The following is a 20,084-nucleotide window of genomic DNA, read 5'->3' on the forward strand; positions in this document are numbered from 1 at the left end:
AGCAATGTGCTTACACACATGTATATAAATGGCTCCTTTCAGCAGAAATATCTCAGAGATTTATGATGAATCTGTAATTAGGATATATAATTTCACCATTGAAATGTGACTACTTATTGAGTGGAGAATGGCTTCCACTCACAACTGCATTTTGCAAATCACTTCAATTCATGTTTACATATGCAAGTACTTCCCTTAAATCTGTGGGAGTAATACTAAAACCAATCTATTTACAGGCCCTGGGAGTTAAAATCACCATGTGCAGCAGCTGAATTCAGCTCACCTCATACCACAAAACAAGGGTGAAGAAATCTCATCAACAACCTAGAATAAATCGTATTTCACATAGAAGCACAAGAAATACCATGTTTAAAACCATAGCAGACAGAATTTGTGTTTTGAGGGGTTTATCTAAGGTGAACCTCCCAACAGCCTGAAACTTGATCACACTGTATTGCCTGCCCAGACTAGAGCACTGAAAATCTCCACATACTAATCCTTTTATAGCTACATGTTAATATGCTCTCTTAATCTTTCTAGGAGCAATAAGTAAAATTATTTTAGAGGCCTTTCACATTAAACAACCCTTCCTCACACGGAAATGTGTGCATTGAGAGCTTTTTCACAATGAGAAGTGATGGGCAGTCTAAATAGAGGAGTCAGTACTGCTGGCTGTGTGTACAATTAAAAACAACTACAACAGCCATTGTGCTTTCTTCAGGTGTCTTTAGACATACAGTTTCCCAGGATGTAATTTGGAAATTAAATACATTCAGTATTGAGTTTTATTAGGAAAATAAACTAGCATGGTCTCTTTCTGAACAGTTTTTTGAAAAGTATAAATACCATGAAGGTCCTGCCAGAAAATGGGGTATATTTTAAGAGGATATTCCTGTGAGTCCTCCTGCCTGGTCTGAGGAAGCATGACCCAAGGCATTCACTCTGGACCCAGGAAAGTTCTGTCCTTCCTCTGGTCTCTGCCAAAATCTTTGTTCTGGAAGTGTGCTTAATCACCTCACCCTGCCTTGTTTTTCTCCACCATTTCTGTCATAACTACATTACAAACTCTGTGTTTGGTAAAACATCTGGCACGAAGGGTCACTCATCTCAATTGACCCACTAAGTGCTGCCAAAACGCAAATCACACCGATGCCTCCTGAAGTGACAGAATTTCACCTGAGTGTTACACAACAGACCAACACTGCATGGGGCACTTTAATTCAGCACTGAGAGGGTGCAAAATGGGAATCTGAGGGGGAACAGCAGGAAACAGCACTAAGCAGTGGGTTAAAAGTAAAGGAAAATAAGTTAAATTTCTGCTAAAAGCAAGTGGGGACTCCAGATCTGGAAGGTGGCAGCAGCTCTGCTTGGCCCCCATTTACACACCCTGCCATGGCATGTGCCCACACCCCACAACATCTGAGGGGGAGAAAAGGAACTTTTCAGCCCAAGGGATGCATGAGCTGTAATCTCACCTTTTGACTGCTGGCAAATATGCATGTTTTCCACAACTTCTGTTAATGATTCATCTTTGCAGACTTTCTCTAGAGTGGGATTTAAGGGAGGTGATGGTTACTAGACACAAAGATTCACTTACTGATTTTCTTATGTGCCAAGTTACTCTATTTAAATCCTAAGATTCCCGTTGCAGACTCTTCAGTTACAACTAGAAACGCACTCCTGATTTTCACTAAGAGTGACTGAATTCTGCCCTGTGAAAGAATGGTCACCTTTCACTTCCCAGTAGCAACAGTGTCTCCAATCACTCAACTGCTCGGCTCACAAGACCAAACATTCTGTGTTCTGTTTGTGTTTCTCACGAATGACAAATGTTTACTGTGTTTTCTTCTAAGTAGTGGGCAACATAAAAGCAGCCTGGTCCCCCTGCAAGAATCCTGCTCACTAAATGGAGTAAGCACTGGCTGTGGATGTAAAGTTGTTTCCTAAAAGGGCTGGTGTGAAAAAGACTCCAAATAAACAAAAACTGCTGAGACATCTGAAAATAGAGTGCAGTGCTGAACAGGTTCATGAAATAGCTCTGAGAGAACCAGTACTACCAAAGGCAGTATGGCCCTGTCAGGGCAGTTTTTCTCTGCAGGATGAATTATCCAGGGCTCTGAGCCTCACTAATGCAGTTGTATCGATTTTGAGACCTTGCTAGCCTGGGTATCCTTACACAGCACAATGCTGTGTGTTTATTCTTAGTGCTCATTCACAAGAGAAGCAATTAAGGTGTCACTGGGTCTTAATTGTCTCCATAGAGGATGTTTTCTTTAAAGCCCTGTTTGTTTGAAAAACAAAGCAAAACACATTGCTTAAGTTTTATTTTCAGACCTCCACGGGGAATTTTGCAGTACTGTGCATGTAATTTACAAATTATCACACCATGTATTTTTAGAAGCAACTACTTCAGTGATGTAGAGAAATTCACCTGGTTCAAAAGGAAACAGATGTGACCAACAGGTCTGCGAACTGCTGGGTGGTGAATATTTGTGGAGGGAGCAGAAGATTCGTGGTCAGGGGCTGTGGACTGAAGATATTGAAGTGTCTGTGCCAGCCTGGAGCAGATCTGTGGGCAGGGTGAGAAGCTGAGAGCCCAACACCAGCCCTGTACATGGGGGAACCGTCACTGAGGACTGGCTCTTCTCCAGCCCCATTACTGGGAGCAGACAGAGCTTGCGAGTGACAATTTCAGGTCAATTTCAGGTCAGTATCATCTGAAAAACAAAGCAAAACAAAAATAAGTAAATAAGGAGTCCTCAGAGGAGCCCTGCTGACCTTTTGGAGCAGAGGTCCAGAGGAGGGCAATGAGGATAAATTGAGGGACTGGAACATTTATGAGGAAAGGCTGAGGGAGCTGGGCCTGGCCTGTTAAGCCTTGAGAAGAGAGAGCTGGGAAGGAACCTCATTAATGTGTATAAATACCTAAAGGGGTGCCAAGAATATGATGCCAGGTGGTGCCAAGTAGGAGAACCATGGAATGGTTTGGGTTAGAAGGTGACCTGGATTATCATCTTGTTCCACCCCCTGTCATGGCAGGGACACCTTGGTGGCTGCAAGCCCTGTCCAGCCTGGCCTTGGACACCTGTAGGGATGGGGCAGCCACAGAAACATGTGCCAGGGCCTTACTACCTTCAATATTTATATTTTTTTCTCCTAGTATCTGATCTAAACCCACTCTTTCCATCTGAACCCATTCACCCCGTTCTGTCACTACGTGCTATGTAAATATCCTTGCCTCATCTTCCCAGTAAGTTCCCCTCAAGTCCTGCAAGGCCACAATTGGGTCACTCCAAACTTCTCTTTTCCAGGCTGAACAATCCCTTTGTCCCAGCCCCTCAGGAGAAGCGCCCCATCCTTCTGGACGGGCAAGAGAGGGAACACGAGGCCAGGGGAAGGCACAGGAAGCTCCACGGGAGCACGGCGAAGAGCAGAGCAGAGCTCCCTTCTGGAACAGACTGCGCAGAGAGGGTGAGGAGCAGAGATATTCCAGAACCACCGGGACGCGGTCCTGCGCCATGTGCTGTGCTCTGGGGTAGCTCTGCGAGCCCCGAGGAGCCGCTGAGGTCCCCGGCAGCGTTCACACTGAGCGTTTGGTTCGGTTCGGTTCGGTTTGGTTTGGTTTGGCTCGGTTCGGTTTGGCGGTTTGGTTTGGTTCGGTTTGCTTTGCTTTGCTTTGGTTCGGTTTGGTTTGGCTCGGCTCGGCCCGGCCCACTCGGCTCCCGCCCCGCCCCGCGCGCGTTCCCGGATGGAAGCGGCGCGTCCCGCGGCCGCGTGACCGCTCCCTCCCGGAAGTGCGGCGGGAGCGGGAGCGGGGCCGTGCGGGAGCCGGGAGGTGCCGAGCGCGGGGCGGGCACGGCCGGGAGCAGCGGGACTCGGCGCGGGGGCAGCGATGCGGCTCCGCCGCCGCCCGGGCTCGCCGCCTTCGCCTCCCGCCGGGCGCCGGTGACCGTCACAGCGTCCCCGCCCCGGCGGAATGAGCCCCGCCGCGCCGCCCCGCCAGCGCCGCGATCCGGTACGTGCCGGGCCGGGGGTAAGGGGTGAGGGGGGAAAGGCTTTGTTGTGGCCTCGGGCAGCGCCGGGAGGTGCTGCGGGAGGGCCGGGCCGTGCTCCGGGCCGGGCGGTGTCGGCTGTCCGCGGTCCGAGCGATCCCCGCATCCCGCAGGCCCCGGTGAGCGCTGCCCGCCGCGGAGAGCCCCCGGAGCAGCGCGGTGTTCCCCGCCCGTGCCCTCAATACCCCCGGTGCGGTTTGGCTTGGGAAGTTGACGCCGTGTGAGAAAGCAGAAAGAGGCGGCGGGGGAGGGGGTGGTGGCTGGGAGGTTGTTCTGGTTGTTGGCCGTCTTCGGGCTGCGGCAAAGTTTGTGGCGGGGTTCGGGGGATGGTGTGCGAGCTGTGCTCCCCTCGGCTGCGCGCTCCATCTTAGCCATGGTCAGGAAGTGGAGTTGAGTCAGGCTGGTTTCACCTGATGATGTCGTCTGCTGAAATTCCCGGGAGTCCGGGGAGGATTTGCATCACACTGAGGCTGTTCGAGGGCAGAAGTAGGTGAGAAAGACCGTAAAGAATGGAAAACGGCAAAACAAAGGGAATATCGGTATCGCTCAGGCTGAGGTCTCGGTGTTTTTTAAACTGTAGGATGCTGGAATCAGCAATCCGTTTTAAAACGTAGCTTTGCTTTGTGACTGTATTCTAAATTTCTTTTCTAAATAGGTGTCGAGAGTCATAAAAATAGTATTGGGACAAAAAGGATTGTCTCGAACCTCCTGCCAGGAAGAACAATCTGTGACAGAGTCGAGTAGAGTCCTTCCTTATTCTTATCAGTTCTGCAGAAAGCATTATTTTGATAGATATCCCATATGGTTACAGGAATTTTTACCACAGTGGTTCTGAGCTAAACCATTTGTATGACTGCCAAGGCATTTTGTTTTAACCATTAGAAAAAAAGGTTAACAGAAATGTCTCATTTTCTGTTCTTTACTTGTAGTTGTATTATTTCTGGAAATAAATATCCCTTTTTAGTTACTGTCACTTCTGGAAGTATTTTACCTGGCTTCTCTCTGGGCCTTCTGGGATGTGTGACCAGGATAACCATAAATGTTTGTGAAGGATTTCCAGTGTGTGTCTACTGCATGGTTATTTCCCCCTCACTCTGCAAGGGGATTTTTACTCAGGAAAGGGAAAATAATTTTTAAACAATATGCCTTTTGTGTATAAAGCTGCAAATTCGTCAGCCTTTGGTACATCAGCAGAAACTGTATTTAACTCTCTTCTGGAAATCTGAGATTTTAAATATCCAGAAATATCCTTGGTGTTATATTCCCTTGAAACAGCTTTCTGCCAAACTTTTAACTTTGGTACTTTGCAGCCTGCTTTTAAACTGTCAGTGAAAATAAAGAATTACATTCTGTACTTGCATAGGCGGCGCGAGCTACTTGTTGCTATTAAAAACTTGTATATGCTATAGACAAATATAAAATGAATTTGAAAAGCTACCAAGTTTTCTCTCTGGCCCTAATCACTGATTTCAGCCGTCATGCTGTTTACAGTTTTGCACGTTCAGTTGAAATCACATAAAACTACTTTTTTTTCCCTCTTTTTTTTTTTCTATAGGTTGTGTTTCTCTGTTGTTTTTTGTGCTTTTAAAAGCACCTGAACATAAACAGACAGTAGAGAGAATAAAACCAGTTGTCATTATCAGCATAAGTTGGAGTGGAGAAGAAATAGCTGAGGACAGCAACAGGAAACAGTTGACTTGCCCTTAAATCTCATTAACTTCTCGCTTCATTCATTCTTCCCAGGTTTTCAGCCTGCTTTGGCGGACAGTCTACATTGTTTTTCATATACAATCTCTTCACATCTGTTCACTTTTTTTTCTCTTTGCATCCCATGCAGTTGTAGTGGTGGTGGTAATTAGAAATTTGTCCTGTTGAATGTTTCCAGGTGCTTTGGGTATGCCCAGGCATAGGCTTCTGTGTGTCTTGCCTTACAAAACCACCTCAGCCTGCTTTTTTCTTTTTTTTTTGTTATATTTTCATGTTGATGACAAGTGGATATTTTTGGTGGGTTTTTTTCTCACAGTTTTTGTGACAGGTTCATATGCTCCTTATGGGCATTTCTGTCTCCTTGTCAACAGCAGTCTGCTTCCTGTGTATTTAGCAAAACCTGGTTGAGACTAAGGAAGTCTTAAGTGAGATTGTTACACTTGCCAGAAGCAGGAGCCTGGTACCTGTAGTCATAAAATCCTGGCATCTTCAAAATGCTGTGCTCCCAATCAAAGCATGAAGACTGTGCATTTTGTCCTGGATGTCCTGGCCCTGGATTTTGGGATGAAATAGAGAAGTTACTTGCCTGGGTGCTTGACTAATGGTCTTGCCTGTGGTCTCCAAGAGCCTCTTGTACCTTGGCACTGGCACGGGGTGCCCGGAGAAGCTGTGCCTGCCCCATGCCTGGCAGTGTCCAAGGCCAGGTTGGATTGTGCTTGGAGCAACCTGGGACAGTGGAAGGTGTCCCTGCCCATGGCAGGGGGCTGGAATAAATGATCTTCAAGTTTCCTTCCAGCTCAAACTATTCCACGATTCTCTTTCCCCTCTACAAAATACGTACATTTTCACAAGAGACCTTCCTTCCTTTGATTTCTTGAGAAAATTTCCAGTTCATGTTCCTGTGAGATTCTGTTGTTTCTTGTCCCACTCATATCAAAAGGCTTCCTATTGGAATTGTCCCTTCACATGGAAGTAGGAAATCTCTCATTCAGCTTGTCCTCGGTACCTTGTGGAGATTTGTTGCAGCTCTGTGAGAGGTGGTGGTAATTTTGATGTTGTACCTCTTAACTGAGAGAAGATGGTCGCTTGCCTTAGTTCAGTGGGTTTCTTAAGAAGTGTAACTGTGTTACAGAGTGAGTATTTTGCATAAATGTGGGGTTTTGGTAATGTTTAAGCTATTCAACTTGTGTGGTGGAATTTTGGCAGGAGTGTGTGTTCAGTATTGGAGAGAGCTTAACCTAAAAACCCTCAGCTAGAAACCTCAGCTGTGTTGGTTCCATTTTATCCAAATTTATTAGCTTTCCAATGTGTTTTTTGGTAGCCTGGCTTAAAATTATTCTTTATCAGCTACAAGGTTTTTTATGTTCTGTACAAGGAATCACTTTGCAACCATGCATGTATCTGTCAACGTTGTTGTGATGAGTGTTTGCATATAGCATTTGGGAAATGTAGTGGAAAGTCAGATACTCTTTCAGCTGATTCAGAAAGTCATTGGCATGGAATAATCCAGAGAGCTCACATATCCAAATTCCCTGAATTAGATTACTTATCCTTGACACTGCCTTGCATTTCCCATTTATCACTTCATTTTTGGGTGAAAAATATTACACGTGCTACTTTTAATTGTAACAGTCTGCATTAGTTCATCGTGGTTGATGTGGCATTTGCTCCTTGCACTATATTGTGCCTTAAGAATTCTTAACTAGTTCAAGGGTGAAGTATCATTTGATGTGCAATTTACCTGTGTGCTTTAAGAAGAAGCAATTGTGTGCCAGGGAGAACGCAACAGAGTAGCTCTTGGCATAGGCAGTGCTGCTGTTGGTGGAGTAAATGTCTCCAGCAGTTGGGAAACTTCCAAAGTTCATGGGGTGGGAACCTCTTATTGTTGTGCAGTGGAAAGGATCACTGGGTGAAACCTGGGAGCCAAGCTTTCTCTTGGCCTCCTTCCTGGTAGTTCCTTTCATGTTGGTCCCCTCCCAAGAGCTCACTTACCAGTTGGTCAAGTCTTTTGCAAAATCGATTTGTGAGTAGAGCTGCGAATGGAGATGAAGGAAATGGGGGGTGTGATGACTTGCACTTGATTTCTTCCTAATGCCTTGTTTTCTTGTGTGCTGGATGTTCAGCAAATTAATTAGAGAGCTTTTTTTTTGGGTGTCTCTAAAAGGGTTTGGGGTGGTTGCATCAGCAGTTGCTTCCTGAACAACTGGAATGGAGCTTCTCTGGCCTGAGGAATAGCTGGTATTACTTTCTCCTCTGGTGTTTTACTTTCTAGTTCTCTGTTCCATGCTGACTTTTTCTTTGGAAAAATTCACAAAAGCTTTCATTTTCCTGGCTTTCTTTATTCAGATTCGGTTTCTAATTGATGAATCTGCTTTCTCCATTAGCAAGGCCTGTAGCCTATGAAATACAGATGATTTCAGTACACAGAGTTTAAGTTAAAAACCACTGGGTTAAGTCGAAGAAAAATCTCAACACAAGTTATCTGTTGTTTCAAGCACTTAGTAAATTATTCTAGTGATTCAGATTAGCTAATAATTCCTCTAAATTCTTTAGAGGAGACACATATTTACTGTCTTCACAATAGGGCTCTGAATTACTTCATATGTAGACATTACCTCAGCAACAAAACCATGACTCTTTAGTGGCAGTTGTTCTTAAATTTTAAAGCAGATTCCTTGTTAACTGAGATTAGTTTCAGAATTACTTGTTTGTAATCAAAACTCTTGAAGATAAAACCAGAACTTGTTTGTAATGAATTTATATAATGAGTGGTTAATATAGTTTCTTCAGCTTCAGGGATGGAGCAATATACAATGAAGATATTAAATCTTAGCTCCTTTTTGTAAGTGTCAGATGTACCAGTGGGTACACTGATATTTACATATCGAGTTACTGTTCTTGTAACAGGACAAAATAGTAATTTTAATGTGTCTGTACTGTGTGCAGAGTTACTTGCAGCAATTATTTGTGTACATCTGGATTTATACCTCTTTTTATCTGTTTTTTTTTAATGCATTTGGAAAGTTCCACATAGAGTCTATGTGAACTTATTTAAAGTCATACTTCTCAGCTCTGAAAATGTTATTCTGCAGAAGAAGCTGTTTGAAATCTCTGATTGGTGTGATTGCAGGTCAATGCAATGCATTGCTGTGCTGACTGTCCAGGTGGGCGTGATCTCACTCTTGGATCTGGCACTGCACTTGGGGTATGGTGGTTTCAGAGGAATAAAATGTATGAAATCTATTTGCAGTGGGTTTCTCTGATCTCTGCAGAGTATATGTCAAGGTAGAATTTTTTTTGTTTATTTATGTGCATATACCGAGCAAATTTAAATTAAAATGGCAGCAGAATAATATTTGTGTTGCAATGGTGATATAGTTTCTAAGAAACTGAAACTACTTATACTGAAGAAGTTTGCATAAATACATTTTAGGCAAGTTTTGTAAAATCCACTGGGCAGGTGGTTGATCCAGGGTAAAGAATACAGTAAATAAATCTGAAATATTTGAATTAATACTGTTGCATCTCATGAGAGGCTTGTGACTAGGGGAGGTCCTGTCTTGCTTATGGCAGAAAAGGGCATTTTTAGTAACATTCTGCTGAAGTGGGGGTTTTCCCCTTTAAAAAAAAAGAGGAAGGGAAGAGAGAAGGAAAGCATGATATAACTAGAAGTGAAAGAAAAGCTTCCATAAACTGCTCAAATTTGTGTGTGGCAAACTTTATACCCAGAGCTAGTTTCTATGATTAGTTATATTAATAAGATCAAGAAGCAAAATCCACTTTTATTCTGTAGCCAGTGGTTTTGAATATTGTTTTACAGGCCAGGCATCATTTTTAATGATTAAATAGCAGTTGTGTTTGGAAAGGTGCCATCCCCTCCAACAAGTGTGAGACTCTGCTCACTGAGTGCTGAGGGGAAAGATATATGGCAGTAACATCATCAAGTGTTAGTCTGGGTCACTCATAAATTACAGTGTCTGAGCCTTCAGAGCTTTCCAGAGTCACTTGTAAAGAGGTGCTCAGCACTTGGTGCTGCCTGACTTCTTGATTTCCTGGTAGTAAATCTCTTTTTTTTTTTTTCCCCTGCTGTTTGTTTCTGTGCTCTGGGAGAGCGCTGTGCTGCGTGTGTGGGGTGGGATGATTCACTGTCTCCTGTGTGTGTGCACCAAGGCAGAAAGCAGCACACTCACATCTGCTTCTGGTCTGCCTTGTTTGACAGCACCCAGGATGAAACCAAATCTATTTACTGCACAGCCAGGCCACCCCGACAGGCCTGTGCCAGCCTCTCTGCCTTGCTGCTCACTTGGGAAATATTCTTCTGGCTTGAGCAACTAAGAGTGTGTCAGTGGGGAAACTTACAGGAAACTGCCAAGCTTTGGCTTGTTTTTGTAGTGGAAAAAGGGGTCTCAAACAGATTATATCAGAATGGTTCTTAAATTCTGAAGTATAAGCAAAACAGTACCTGGATGTTTTTTGAATGATAGAAGTTGTCTGCTTGTCTTTGAAATTCGGAAGCCAGTTTCGATGGACTAATTTGTGAGCTGGACTCAGTTGTCCTTCCAACTCAGGATATTCTATGAACTTTTAGGATTTTCTTTGTCTCTGTGAGTCTAAACCAGTTTAGCTGCAGTCCAGTCCTGAGATGTGAAGTTTTGCTGGCCTTGATGGCTTTTAGAGATCACTGCTTCTTATTCACCAAAGCAAGTGTGTGTGCAGCTCTTGGCCTGTCTTTCCTAGGATGTGTCTAATCAGCTGTTGTGGATTAGCTCAATTTCAAGACTGTTGGGACAAATTAACATCAAATGCAGTTTGGTCCTCTGGCATAATTGAATTTTAGACCCTTTTTTCTCAATTTCCTAGCTTTAAAGTATCACTTGTTTTTTGCACTAAGTCTGACACTCGGGCAGAGAGGGGGCATGAAATGAGCGGTGACTCTCAGAATCTCCGAGATGCAGCTGTGTGCTCAGTGTGACCACTGCTTTGCCATGAGAGGTAACAGGGCAACAAATGACTGATCAGCCCCCTCCTGAGAGCATCTGTGAGTGTGAGCTTTTGCCTGCTGACAGCACTTGTACCAATTCAGTGTGAGCTTTGCAGGTGATGCCAGTCTGCAGAAGTTAATGAGGAGAACATTCTGCTGCCCTGTACAGCTCCTTTGCAGCAAATGACAGAACAGCACCTCTCTCCAGAGAGTGCAGGCCAGTGCTTTCCTGATGGATTTTAAAGGAAAAGAAAACCAAAACAACCCATACCACACTAGACTGGCTGTGAATCTGCTAGAAAAAGATATTTCTTTGTTACGATTGCAATCAGCTTTCTGTTGGCTTAAACAAACTCCTGTTCCAAGTGCAAAGAAGAAAGTGAAGATTAGCATTTTTGATTTGGTGAACTCTTCATTGTGTGGAACTGAAGCATTTAGGGAAAAAATGTCTTCATTTAAAATACTTTTCACATGTCAGTGATTTGTTGGAGTAAGAGTAATGGAGTGAAACTAAGGAGGGGAAAAGATCACTTTGGCTCTATACCAGGAAACAAACCCCAACAGCAATAGATTATTTGAATAGAATATTTTCCCAAGAGGAATCGTGGTGGAAATACACCTCTTTTGGGTCCTGTAAAACTAGACTGGGCAATGAAAATGAAAAATGCTGTGAGAAATAATCTTGCATTTCTTCTCCAGGGAAATGCATAGATGACTGCTGTAGGGGATGGTCTGGGATAGCTAATACAGAGCACAGTGGGTTTTCTGTATTACAGAACAATAATGCAAGGCTAATGCTGAGGCATTTTTATCAGTGATGTAAACTAGACAGCTTTAGTTCCAGCTCTGCTGAGCACTTGGGCTTTCTCACAGCTGAGGTAAAATTCAACTTTATTTTTCAAAGCCTTTGGATAGGAAAGAAAATTGAGAGAAAAGCCTGAAAATAGCGTGTAAGCAGCTTTACAGTTTTTACAACTAATAGTATTCCCTTGCTAATTTTGAGCTGCTGACCTCAGAGTCACCAGACATAGGTACACCATCATCCTTCTGAAAAAGTTGGGCATTTCCCACGTGCTGGGTTGTGCCTTGCTGGGGCCTTTTTGCTGGAAGCACCGTGAGGATGTGCTTTTAAATTCTGGAGTCTTAGTTGCAGCTATTTTGAGATGCCTGTGACCCCAGCTGCCTGCCCTCTCTCTGCAGGAGTTTGCTGTCCCCAGGCAGGGGTGACAGGGTGTGTATGGAGTTTCTCAGCTGTCACAGCCCAGTCCATGGCAGGATTTGTTTTCCTCGCTGGAAGAGTGCGGAGAGAGTCATGAGTTGGCTGGTGTGGCTGCTGATTGTGTCTCCTGGCAGGGCACAGGCTTCCAGCAGGGCTGTGGCATGGCAAGGGTGACATGGTGAGCATGAGGCACACAGGAGCAGCCAGAGCTTCTGATTTAAGCCCCAAAGCTGGCTTTGTGTCAACTTAGTTGCTGTTGTGTGGTTCCAGAGCAAACATATACTTAAATAAGCATTTTTAATATCGTATTCCAAAAAAGCCTCAAACCTTTCTAAGTGTTATGGGCTGCCTCCTCAGTAAGAGTTATAGGGGTTTCCTGAGTGTAACCCAACTGCTGTTCCCTTCTTTTGCCACACAAAGGAGAAATTATTCATGTTAGAAGTACTGCAGATAACTCTAGTACCTCCCTGTGGGATCTCAGCACCTCAGGACTGATGTGCAGTCACCGAGACCACCCTTGGGGGGCTCGGAGCTCCTGGAATGTTGCCAGAAGTGTCTGGGGCTGGACTTTGATCCTGCACAGGAGACGACACCTGTATGAGGATGGGAGGATCTTCACTGGGGTGAATGGTGAAGGGATAAGTTAATTAGAGAGTGAAACACAGGGTTTAAGATTTCTGTACAGGGGGGTCTAGAGAAGTAAGATGGAGGAATTGGGGCGTGTCCTGTCCTTCTTCTTCTTCTTCTTGGCCTCCATCTTCTGTGGTGATGGTGGCACTTTGGGATTGGTTATTACTAAAGGTGCACGGGTCAATAAGGGTGAAAGGTATTGGGGAAAATAGGTAAATATTGTATACGTAGTTTTGAGTATAAAGATAGGTGACCGTCCCGGGGGCTCTCAGTGTGCCCATGGCTGGCTGCTGTGCAGACTCTGTCGGGCCGAGAGAAAATCTTGTAGATAAAAACTAACAAACACTGAAGACCGAGAAAAAACCTGAAGCCTCTTTTCATCCTTTGGAGCGCGGCCTGTCCAAAGCCATCCTGAGCCTTTCCAGGCCATAAAAAACAGCCGAGAAAGAGACACCTCCTTAACTTAGAATTTTTCTAGCTTAGGGGATGGATATATGTTATTGCAATTGTGTAAGTGTGAGCAATTCTGCTCACTCAAATGATGCAGTGATGGAAAAAATCCATAAATGCTGAACACAGTATTTAAATTTTCGTAGGTATATCATAAGTGTGTTTTCAGAGGAGATAATAACTGAACAAATTGGAAAATTGCCTGAGCTTAATAGACCTTTCAGGCATCTGTTATTGTGTTGTGGATCATCCAGCAGGAAACTTAGTTTAATAGTTAGCTGTTTAGGAAATACAAGAGCAATTCTTTCAAAAAGATCAATTGTGAAGGGATGCAAATCCTACTAATTAAGAAAACAATCCTATTTCCTGCAAAGTTCATTTTTTTTCTACTTACTAGTAAAAATTGTAGGCATTTATGTAAGCTTAATTAGCTTATAAGACAAAATCTTAAACAAACAAATTGCAAGCCATAGGCATTTCATGCCACCAAATAAGCGTGACCCAGGTGGTGGGTGGCTGTTACACAAATCCTTCTGTGATCAGTGAGAAAGGAACTTGGCTTTTTTCACTCTTCAATGGTTTGGCCTTCATAAGCTGGTGCTGCCTAGAACTGTGTGATCCAGCTGGGTCCAGGTGGGGCAGTGCAGAAATAATTTTATCTTTGGCCTTAGAATGTCTTTCACTTCAGACATAACTATTTTGATTTGGTTTGTTTGTTTCCTTCATTTTTATATTCATACATATATTCTTCCTCAGCCAAGAAGTGGGAAGATGGTGTTTTTCCCAAGAATGTCTTCTTCATAATTTGAAAAATTAAACACATTCCTTGAACAAATATTACTAGTTTTATATAAAACACTTACATATTAATTATATAATACCATGTAATACTTTATTCACTGATCATTTAATGAGAGGAAATTAAGTAAGTGCTCTGTAACTACACCATGTTTATTTTGAATGAGTTTTTGGGAGTTGATGTTACTGAATGAAGAAGAACTTATTTTGGATTTTTTTTTTAAAGCCAGACCCTCAAAACTTCATAAACTATATTTGGTTTCTAAATTATGTATTTACTAATACATAATTAGAAAGAAGTGCTTTCTTAAGCTAGTCACTTTTTCAGTGACAAAGTTGAGATAATTCCAGCACAAGATGTAAGAGACTGGGGATGTGCTCTTGTTTAGCTCTGAGAGGTTAAAAAGTAACCTTGTTTGGAATAATGTTGATAAATACTCAATTTCAGACAGGGGAGACAAGATGATATTTTTGAAATTCATGCTATTGATGTAGGAAGTAACTTTGAATCTTAAGATCTCTTCTTAAAAGTTGAGAAAATGGAGATCTGATACAGCTTTTGATGAAAATATGTGCAAATACATATTTTGGAAGGTAGCCTGTGCTTTCTTTATACTGTGTGTGCAGGTAATTAATTAACAATAATCAATTTCACATGGCTTTAAGTTCAGCATAAGTATTTGTTTGACTAGGAGGGCACTTCAGTTAATTCCTAAATAAAATGTGCTTTGAGAAATCTTCTTTTATGTTATTTCTGCCTACTTGCTCACTGTAGGAGGATCAGCTCCTGGGAGATGCAGATTTAACAGAATCTGGTCTATGTGCAGAGTGATTATCAGGTGAAGCCAATACCTTCCTTAACAGACCTGTAGAAGTGATAAGCCCATCATGTTTGGGGTCTGGAAGTACAAGCAAAGAGCCTTTGACTTTTTCTTTTTTTTTGAACACAAAGTGTTCAGTGAGGACAACGAACACAAACTCTGAATTAAATCAGCACTGGCTGCTGTACAACATTCAGTATATCAGTTCATTGGAAAAAAATCCAAAGAAAGGAACTTGACACCCTTTAAAAATACATCTCATTTTCCTTTTGAAAACCAGAAACTTCCTTTACCCATCCATTGAAGCTTGTTTTCCTGCTCCCAGTGCATGTTTGCCCTGATGGTCAGACATTTCTGCCTGGCCACGCAGACTGGTTTGTTGGGCCGTGTCCAGACAGGCACAGCATTGCCTGAAAATTCTTGGAGCTATTGTCTGATAATGTTCCCTCATTTCTGCTGCTTTGTTCATGATAGCCTGCAGAGTAACAAATGCAGGTTCTAGCATGAAAATTGTCCCTCTAAGTTGTTTCATCCTGCAGATAGCAGACCTGTCTTCCTGCACTTCACTGATTGAATTCCACCCAGTCGTTCCCTGACTGGTTTTGTGAACTGCAGCTCTCTGTTCCCAACCATTTGGCCTAATGGGCTGTGATGAGGGCTTGGTACTTGGAAAACCATTTTGTCAGAGCTGATGACAGTGGCTGATCAATGATTCATAAACAGTTTCTTCAGAGTAGTATTTAGTCTCCTCCCCACGTAGAGCACTGTAGAACAAAGGGTTGCATCTCTGTTCTCACCTTCAGGCTGCCTGTGCAGGGTCTGCTGTGCCCTGGTGGCCACTCAGTGTGGTCTGGCTGTCAGTCTAAAGACTGCAAAAATCCCTCTCCAAACACCTCCAAAATCCTCTTGATTTCAGGACAACATCGTAAAAGCTTGTGTTCTCTCTCTCCTTGTAGCTCTGGTAAATATCCACATCACCCCACCTAAATCCCAGTTAATTGATTTAATAAAGTGAAGGGCAGGTCTGCAGTACTGCTAGACCATTTCCACCCTTCTCCCTATCTTTTGGGACATGTTAACAGAGCATCAGAAGCTCTGTTTATTCATTCTCCCATTATTCAGTTTGCCTTGGTTGGTCCTTTGTTTTGCTTATGTTGTGTGCTCAGACTTACTAAAAAATACAGACAGCTCCTCAATGCAGGCTCCCAGTATCAAGGATTTCAAGTTACTGCATTCTGCCAGTTTTCTCAGTCTAAAAATTTGTTTGGCTTAGTAAATCCATGCAAAAAAAGTGAAGTGTTAATCTGTTCCTCAGAGGTGTATCAGGAGGTCGTGAAAATCACTTGTCTGGTGCTGGTGCCGTAAAGGGGAAACCTTACAAAAGGCTGAGGCTGTTCAGAAGGACCTGAGAAGTGTCCTTAGGTGAAATCAAGCCTTCCTTAAATAAAGGCCATGCAGCAGGTGGGAGCAGCCTCTGAAGCACAGCTGCCATGGGCAGAGCAGGTACAGAGACAAGGCAACAGATGGACCTGAAAATAATTGCAAATAACTACCTTTGCTGAGAGTTAAATTCTCAGTGATTCAAGCTGATTTAGCTGTGAGATGGGAGTGGGCAGATAACTACTGGTAGCTGGCCCAAGGTCACTGAACACTTTCTTAAAAGAGATTGTGTACAGCAGTTATTTTCAGGCTTTTCCAATTTAGAAACCCCTTCAGAGCAAATTTGGCTCAGATCTGCTGCTCCTTCATGGTTACTGGGAGCTGGCTGGTCTGTTGGGCTGGAGAATTGAGGTACAGATGAGAGACCAGACAGTCCTGTGCATCTCATGCAAATGACAGAATTAGGAATGGGCTGAGTTCTTCTTGCCTTTAGCTGTGGAGCATCAAGGAGCAGCAATCAGGGTCAGTCAGGCTGAGGTAAGCTGTTTAACCCTTTCAGGATATGGTTCTGTCTCAAAATCCATTGCATTGGGGGAGCAGCTTCAGTTGTCACCACTGAGGAGGATGTGCTTCCAGAAGCAATGGTAATATGAGTGCTAATATTGGCTTTATGAGAGCAGAAGTTCATATGTATCCTTCCCAGGAATTTTACTCTGGGTGGTTCTGTACAGAGAATCAAAACCAATTGTAAACATGTAAGCAAAAACTGTGTAAGCACAACATGCACAATAGATGTGTTTCCTGCTTAAAAAAACATGAAGCAAACAAGTTTGGTTATCTTAAATTCAGGGATGATGTTGGTTTTTCATTTATAGAAAATACTAATGAAGTACTGAATGTTGCCACAAATATTAGTTTATTTGTGGAGAACTCATTTGTTAAAGACAGCTGAATTGTGTTTATGATTAGTTTTCAGTGTCTCAGGGATCCATATCTTACAGGAGACCTATTCAGTATTTGGTTTTCACTCTGTCATAGCAGATCTGTTGGTAGAGATTCATTAATGCTTATTATTATAAAGCATCTGCTTCCTCATCTGGTGAAAACTGAGAATTAGCTTTCTTTTCAAGCTCTTATACTGCTGTGATTCAGAGCAATCACCTGTCAGCAGGCTTTGATGTGGAAGGGCTGCTTCATACCACGAGTGAGAAGCAGTTCCAGAAAGGCAGAGGGGAAAACATCCAGTGAGGATCACAGCATTTCACAGAGCAGAATTCTTCCTGTAGGAATAATGAACCTGTTACATCATGACTGAATTGTACATGCTCTTGCAGTGGCTTTTTACCAGTGTTTGCATAAAACCTTGTTTCTAAGTGTTGCTCCATCCCTGGAGAGTTCCATCATGATTAGTGATGTGCAGTCACATCTTTTGAGGAAGACAATTAATGCTGTTCTGTCACAGCTAAAAAGAGCTGTACAGTGAAGCAGTCAAATGTTGCAGAAAGATGGCTGCTTCTAAGTGATAGCAGGATATGTTTAAAGAAACTTTCAGCACTAAGAGAAAATGTTTTGTGGCAGAAATAATTGATTTTTTTTCTGGTTTGATCAGGGTTCATTTCACTTTTTTAGCAATTTAATGAGGCGGCTTAAGTGGGAGGCTGTGCCTGTGACAGGAATCTGCCCACAGCTGACAGCAAACCCTCCCTTAAAGGAGAGGCAGCCAGGAACCCAGAGCTGCCCCATCATTGCCCACCTTCTTTCATTGGCCAGGAAAATTGCTGCTGTGTGGCCAGGTGTGAGGATCTGGGCAAGTGCCTCAGTTCCTGGTGGGCAGGAGGAGCTGCAGTGCTCTGTTAGGTGGTGCTAATTCATAACAAAATCCCTTTATTTTTTGTTGGGAGTTCAGTCAAACTGTTTTCTGGCTTTGTGTTATTATAGTTCTTCAGCTCTGTTGGTGTTAAAGATTTGTGAAAGAAAATACTGCTTGAAATGCAGGTCTGATTTCTTACCCTCCATTCAGAAATCTCAGGGTTGTGTGAGCCTGTTCTCCTCCCAGGTGACTGAGTGTTCCTGTGAATTATGTCTGGGTGAAAACCTGAGGCACTGTGCTAATGATGCTCTGGGTGCTCTGCAAGGCAAAGGAGCAGAGCCTGAAGAAAGTTATAACACTTCTGGAGTGGCTGGAGTGGTAATTTGCAAGGGAATGTTGAAATATTGCCATTAGTGGTGGTGTGTGATGCGGAGGTGCTTATTTTTATAAATTATTGTGTGAGGGCTCAGCCTGCAGGTTTTGAGCACCAGTGGTTGTTAATGTGTGACACCCAGCAGAGCCATTGTCCTCTTTTCAGGTTTAATTTTCAGATGCATCATTTAGTAAACACAGTAATAAGAGTTTTTGTATTTCCCACGCCTAAAAAGGGTGAACAAAATGTATGAATTCCTTTTTTTAGGAGAATTACTGAAGCTTGGATTGCTCTCCTGATACTATAAACCTGCAATAAGTGGCAATGTCAAGGGTTCCCACCCCACCTCCTCCTGGGGAGATGTCCAGTGGACCTGTGGCTGAAAGCTGGTGTTACACCCAGGTAATTACATCAATCCCAATGCCTTCATTTTCTGTTGTTGTCATAATAATTGTTAAAAAAACTAAAGTTATTGGCATATTGAATAAATATAGCTGACAATCTAAGTAGTTCTCATAGCTAATGCTGGATATGTAAATTAAATTTTCTTAACATTTTCTGATCTTTTGTTCAGGTTAAAGTAGTAAAATTTTCATACATGTGGACCATTAATAACTTCAGCTTTTGCCGTGAAGAAATGGGTGAAGTTTTAAAGAGTTCTACATTTTCATCAGGGCCAAATGACAAAATGAAGTGGTAAGGTCTTTATTTGAGCAAGTGCTTTGGGTTTTGTTTTGGGGTTATTTTACTCAGAAAAATTGTAAAGTTAAATTAAAAAGCAATATTAAAACTTGGACACTTCTTGAAGGGTTACTGTTCTAATTTTAAATTGCAGCAATCACAAAGGAAACATTTATTTCAGTAACATTTATGATTGTGGCTTGTAAAAGTATTTCTGAATTTATTCTGGGTACCATTAAAAAATTACCATTTCTCCTTTTTTTCAGGTGCCTGAGAGTGAACCCAAAGGGATTAGATGATGAAAGCAAAGACTACTTGTCTTTGTATTTGCTTTTAGTCAGTTGTCCAAAAAGTGAAGTCAGAGCAAAATTCAAATTTTCCTTGCTGAATGCTAAAAGAGAAGAAACAAAAGCAATGGGTAAGGGAATATTAATGTGGTTTTGTAAGAACATCAGCAATGTTATTTTTTTCAGTTGAGAGCAGAATTTAATATTGAGATAAACTTTTATAAAATACCTTTTCTAATTTCCTCTTAGAAACATAATTATAAAATCTTGTTCATGTTTCACACGTTTCTGATCACTGAGCAATGTTAATTCTATCCTGAGCAGTATAAATTACAGCACATTTTTAACTGCTGTCACTCCAGGTCCTTGTCAATTAGTTTTTCCAGCAGATTATTCTTGTTTCCTGTTAGCAGAGGTGTATTTGCTTGTTTGTAGCTACATTGGAAGTGTTTGATTTCCATTGTTACATAGGATAAGCAGAGATGGCTGGATCTTTTAGACATCCTTTATAATATTTTGGTCTATTTCAGCTGATTTACACTGTAATCAGTTTAAAAACATGTGCCATGTATCCAAGGAATTAGAAGACTTTGAAATAACTGGTGATTTGATTTTATTGTTTTGTTGGTATGAAAAATGTATGGAAGGCTCTTAGTTTCAAACTTGTGAGCACAACCTTCATTGGAAATGCTGTTTGGGAAAGCTGGCATTCTTGTGGAAATGAATAATTTAATGCTGATCTGCACTGAATTTGTTCTGCTGCAAGTCCTGTATATGAAGAATATCTATTTTTCTTCCCTTCTACTCCAGGATTTAAGAGATGTTTCAAGTCCTGTTTTGTTGAAAATTCTGCATTTCTTGCAGAAAGTCTGTAGTTCTGCATGTTTATACCCAA

General features: G+C 42.4%; 1 protein-coding gene across 2 annotated transcripts in view; it reads left to right on the plus strand.

Annotated features, from left to right (window-relative positions):
- Positions 1 to 3,933: 3,933 nt before the first annotated feature.
- The window catches only part of SPOPL (speckle type BTB/POZ protein like), a 32,729-nt gene continuing 16,578 nt past the window's right edge, over positions 3,934 to 20,084 (plus strand). For both annotated transcript variants that reach the window (XR_009114663.1, XM_058027942.1), the window contains exons 1-4: positions 3,934 to 4,015; positions 18,489 to 18,623; positions 18,796 to 18,917; positions 19,169 to 19,320. Coding sequence is in view for 1 of the 2 variants with exons in the window: in XM_058027942.1 (XP_057883925.1) it covers positions 18,546 to 18,623; positions 18,796 to 18,917; positions 19,169 to 19,320 (352 nt within the window). In the remaining variant the exon portion in view is untranslated. The remainder of the gene's footprint in view (positions 4,016 to 18,488; positions 18,624 to 18,795; positions 18,918 to 19,168; positions 19,321 to 20,084) is intronic.

Source organism: Melospiza georgiana, chromosome 7 (genome assembly GCF_028018845.1).
Source record: "Melospiza georgiana isolate bMelGeo1 chromosome 7, bMelGeo1.pri, whole genome shotgun sequence".
Taxonomy (NCBI): domain Eukaryota; kingdom Metazoa; phylum Chordata; class Aves; order Passeriformes; family Passerellidae; genus Melospiza; species Melospiza georgiana.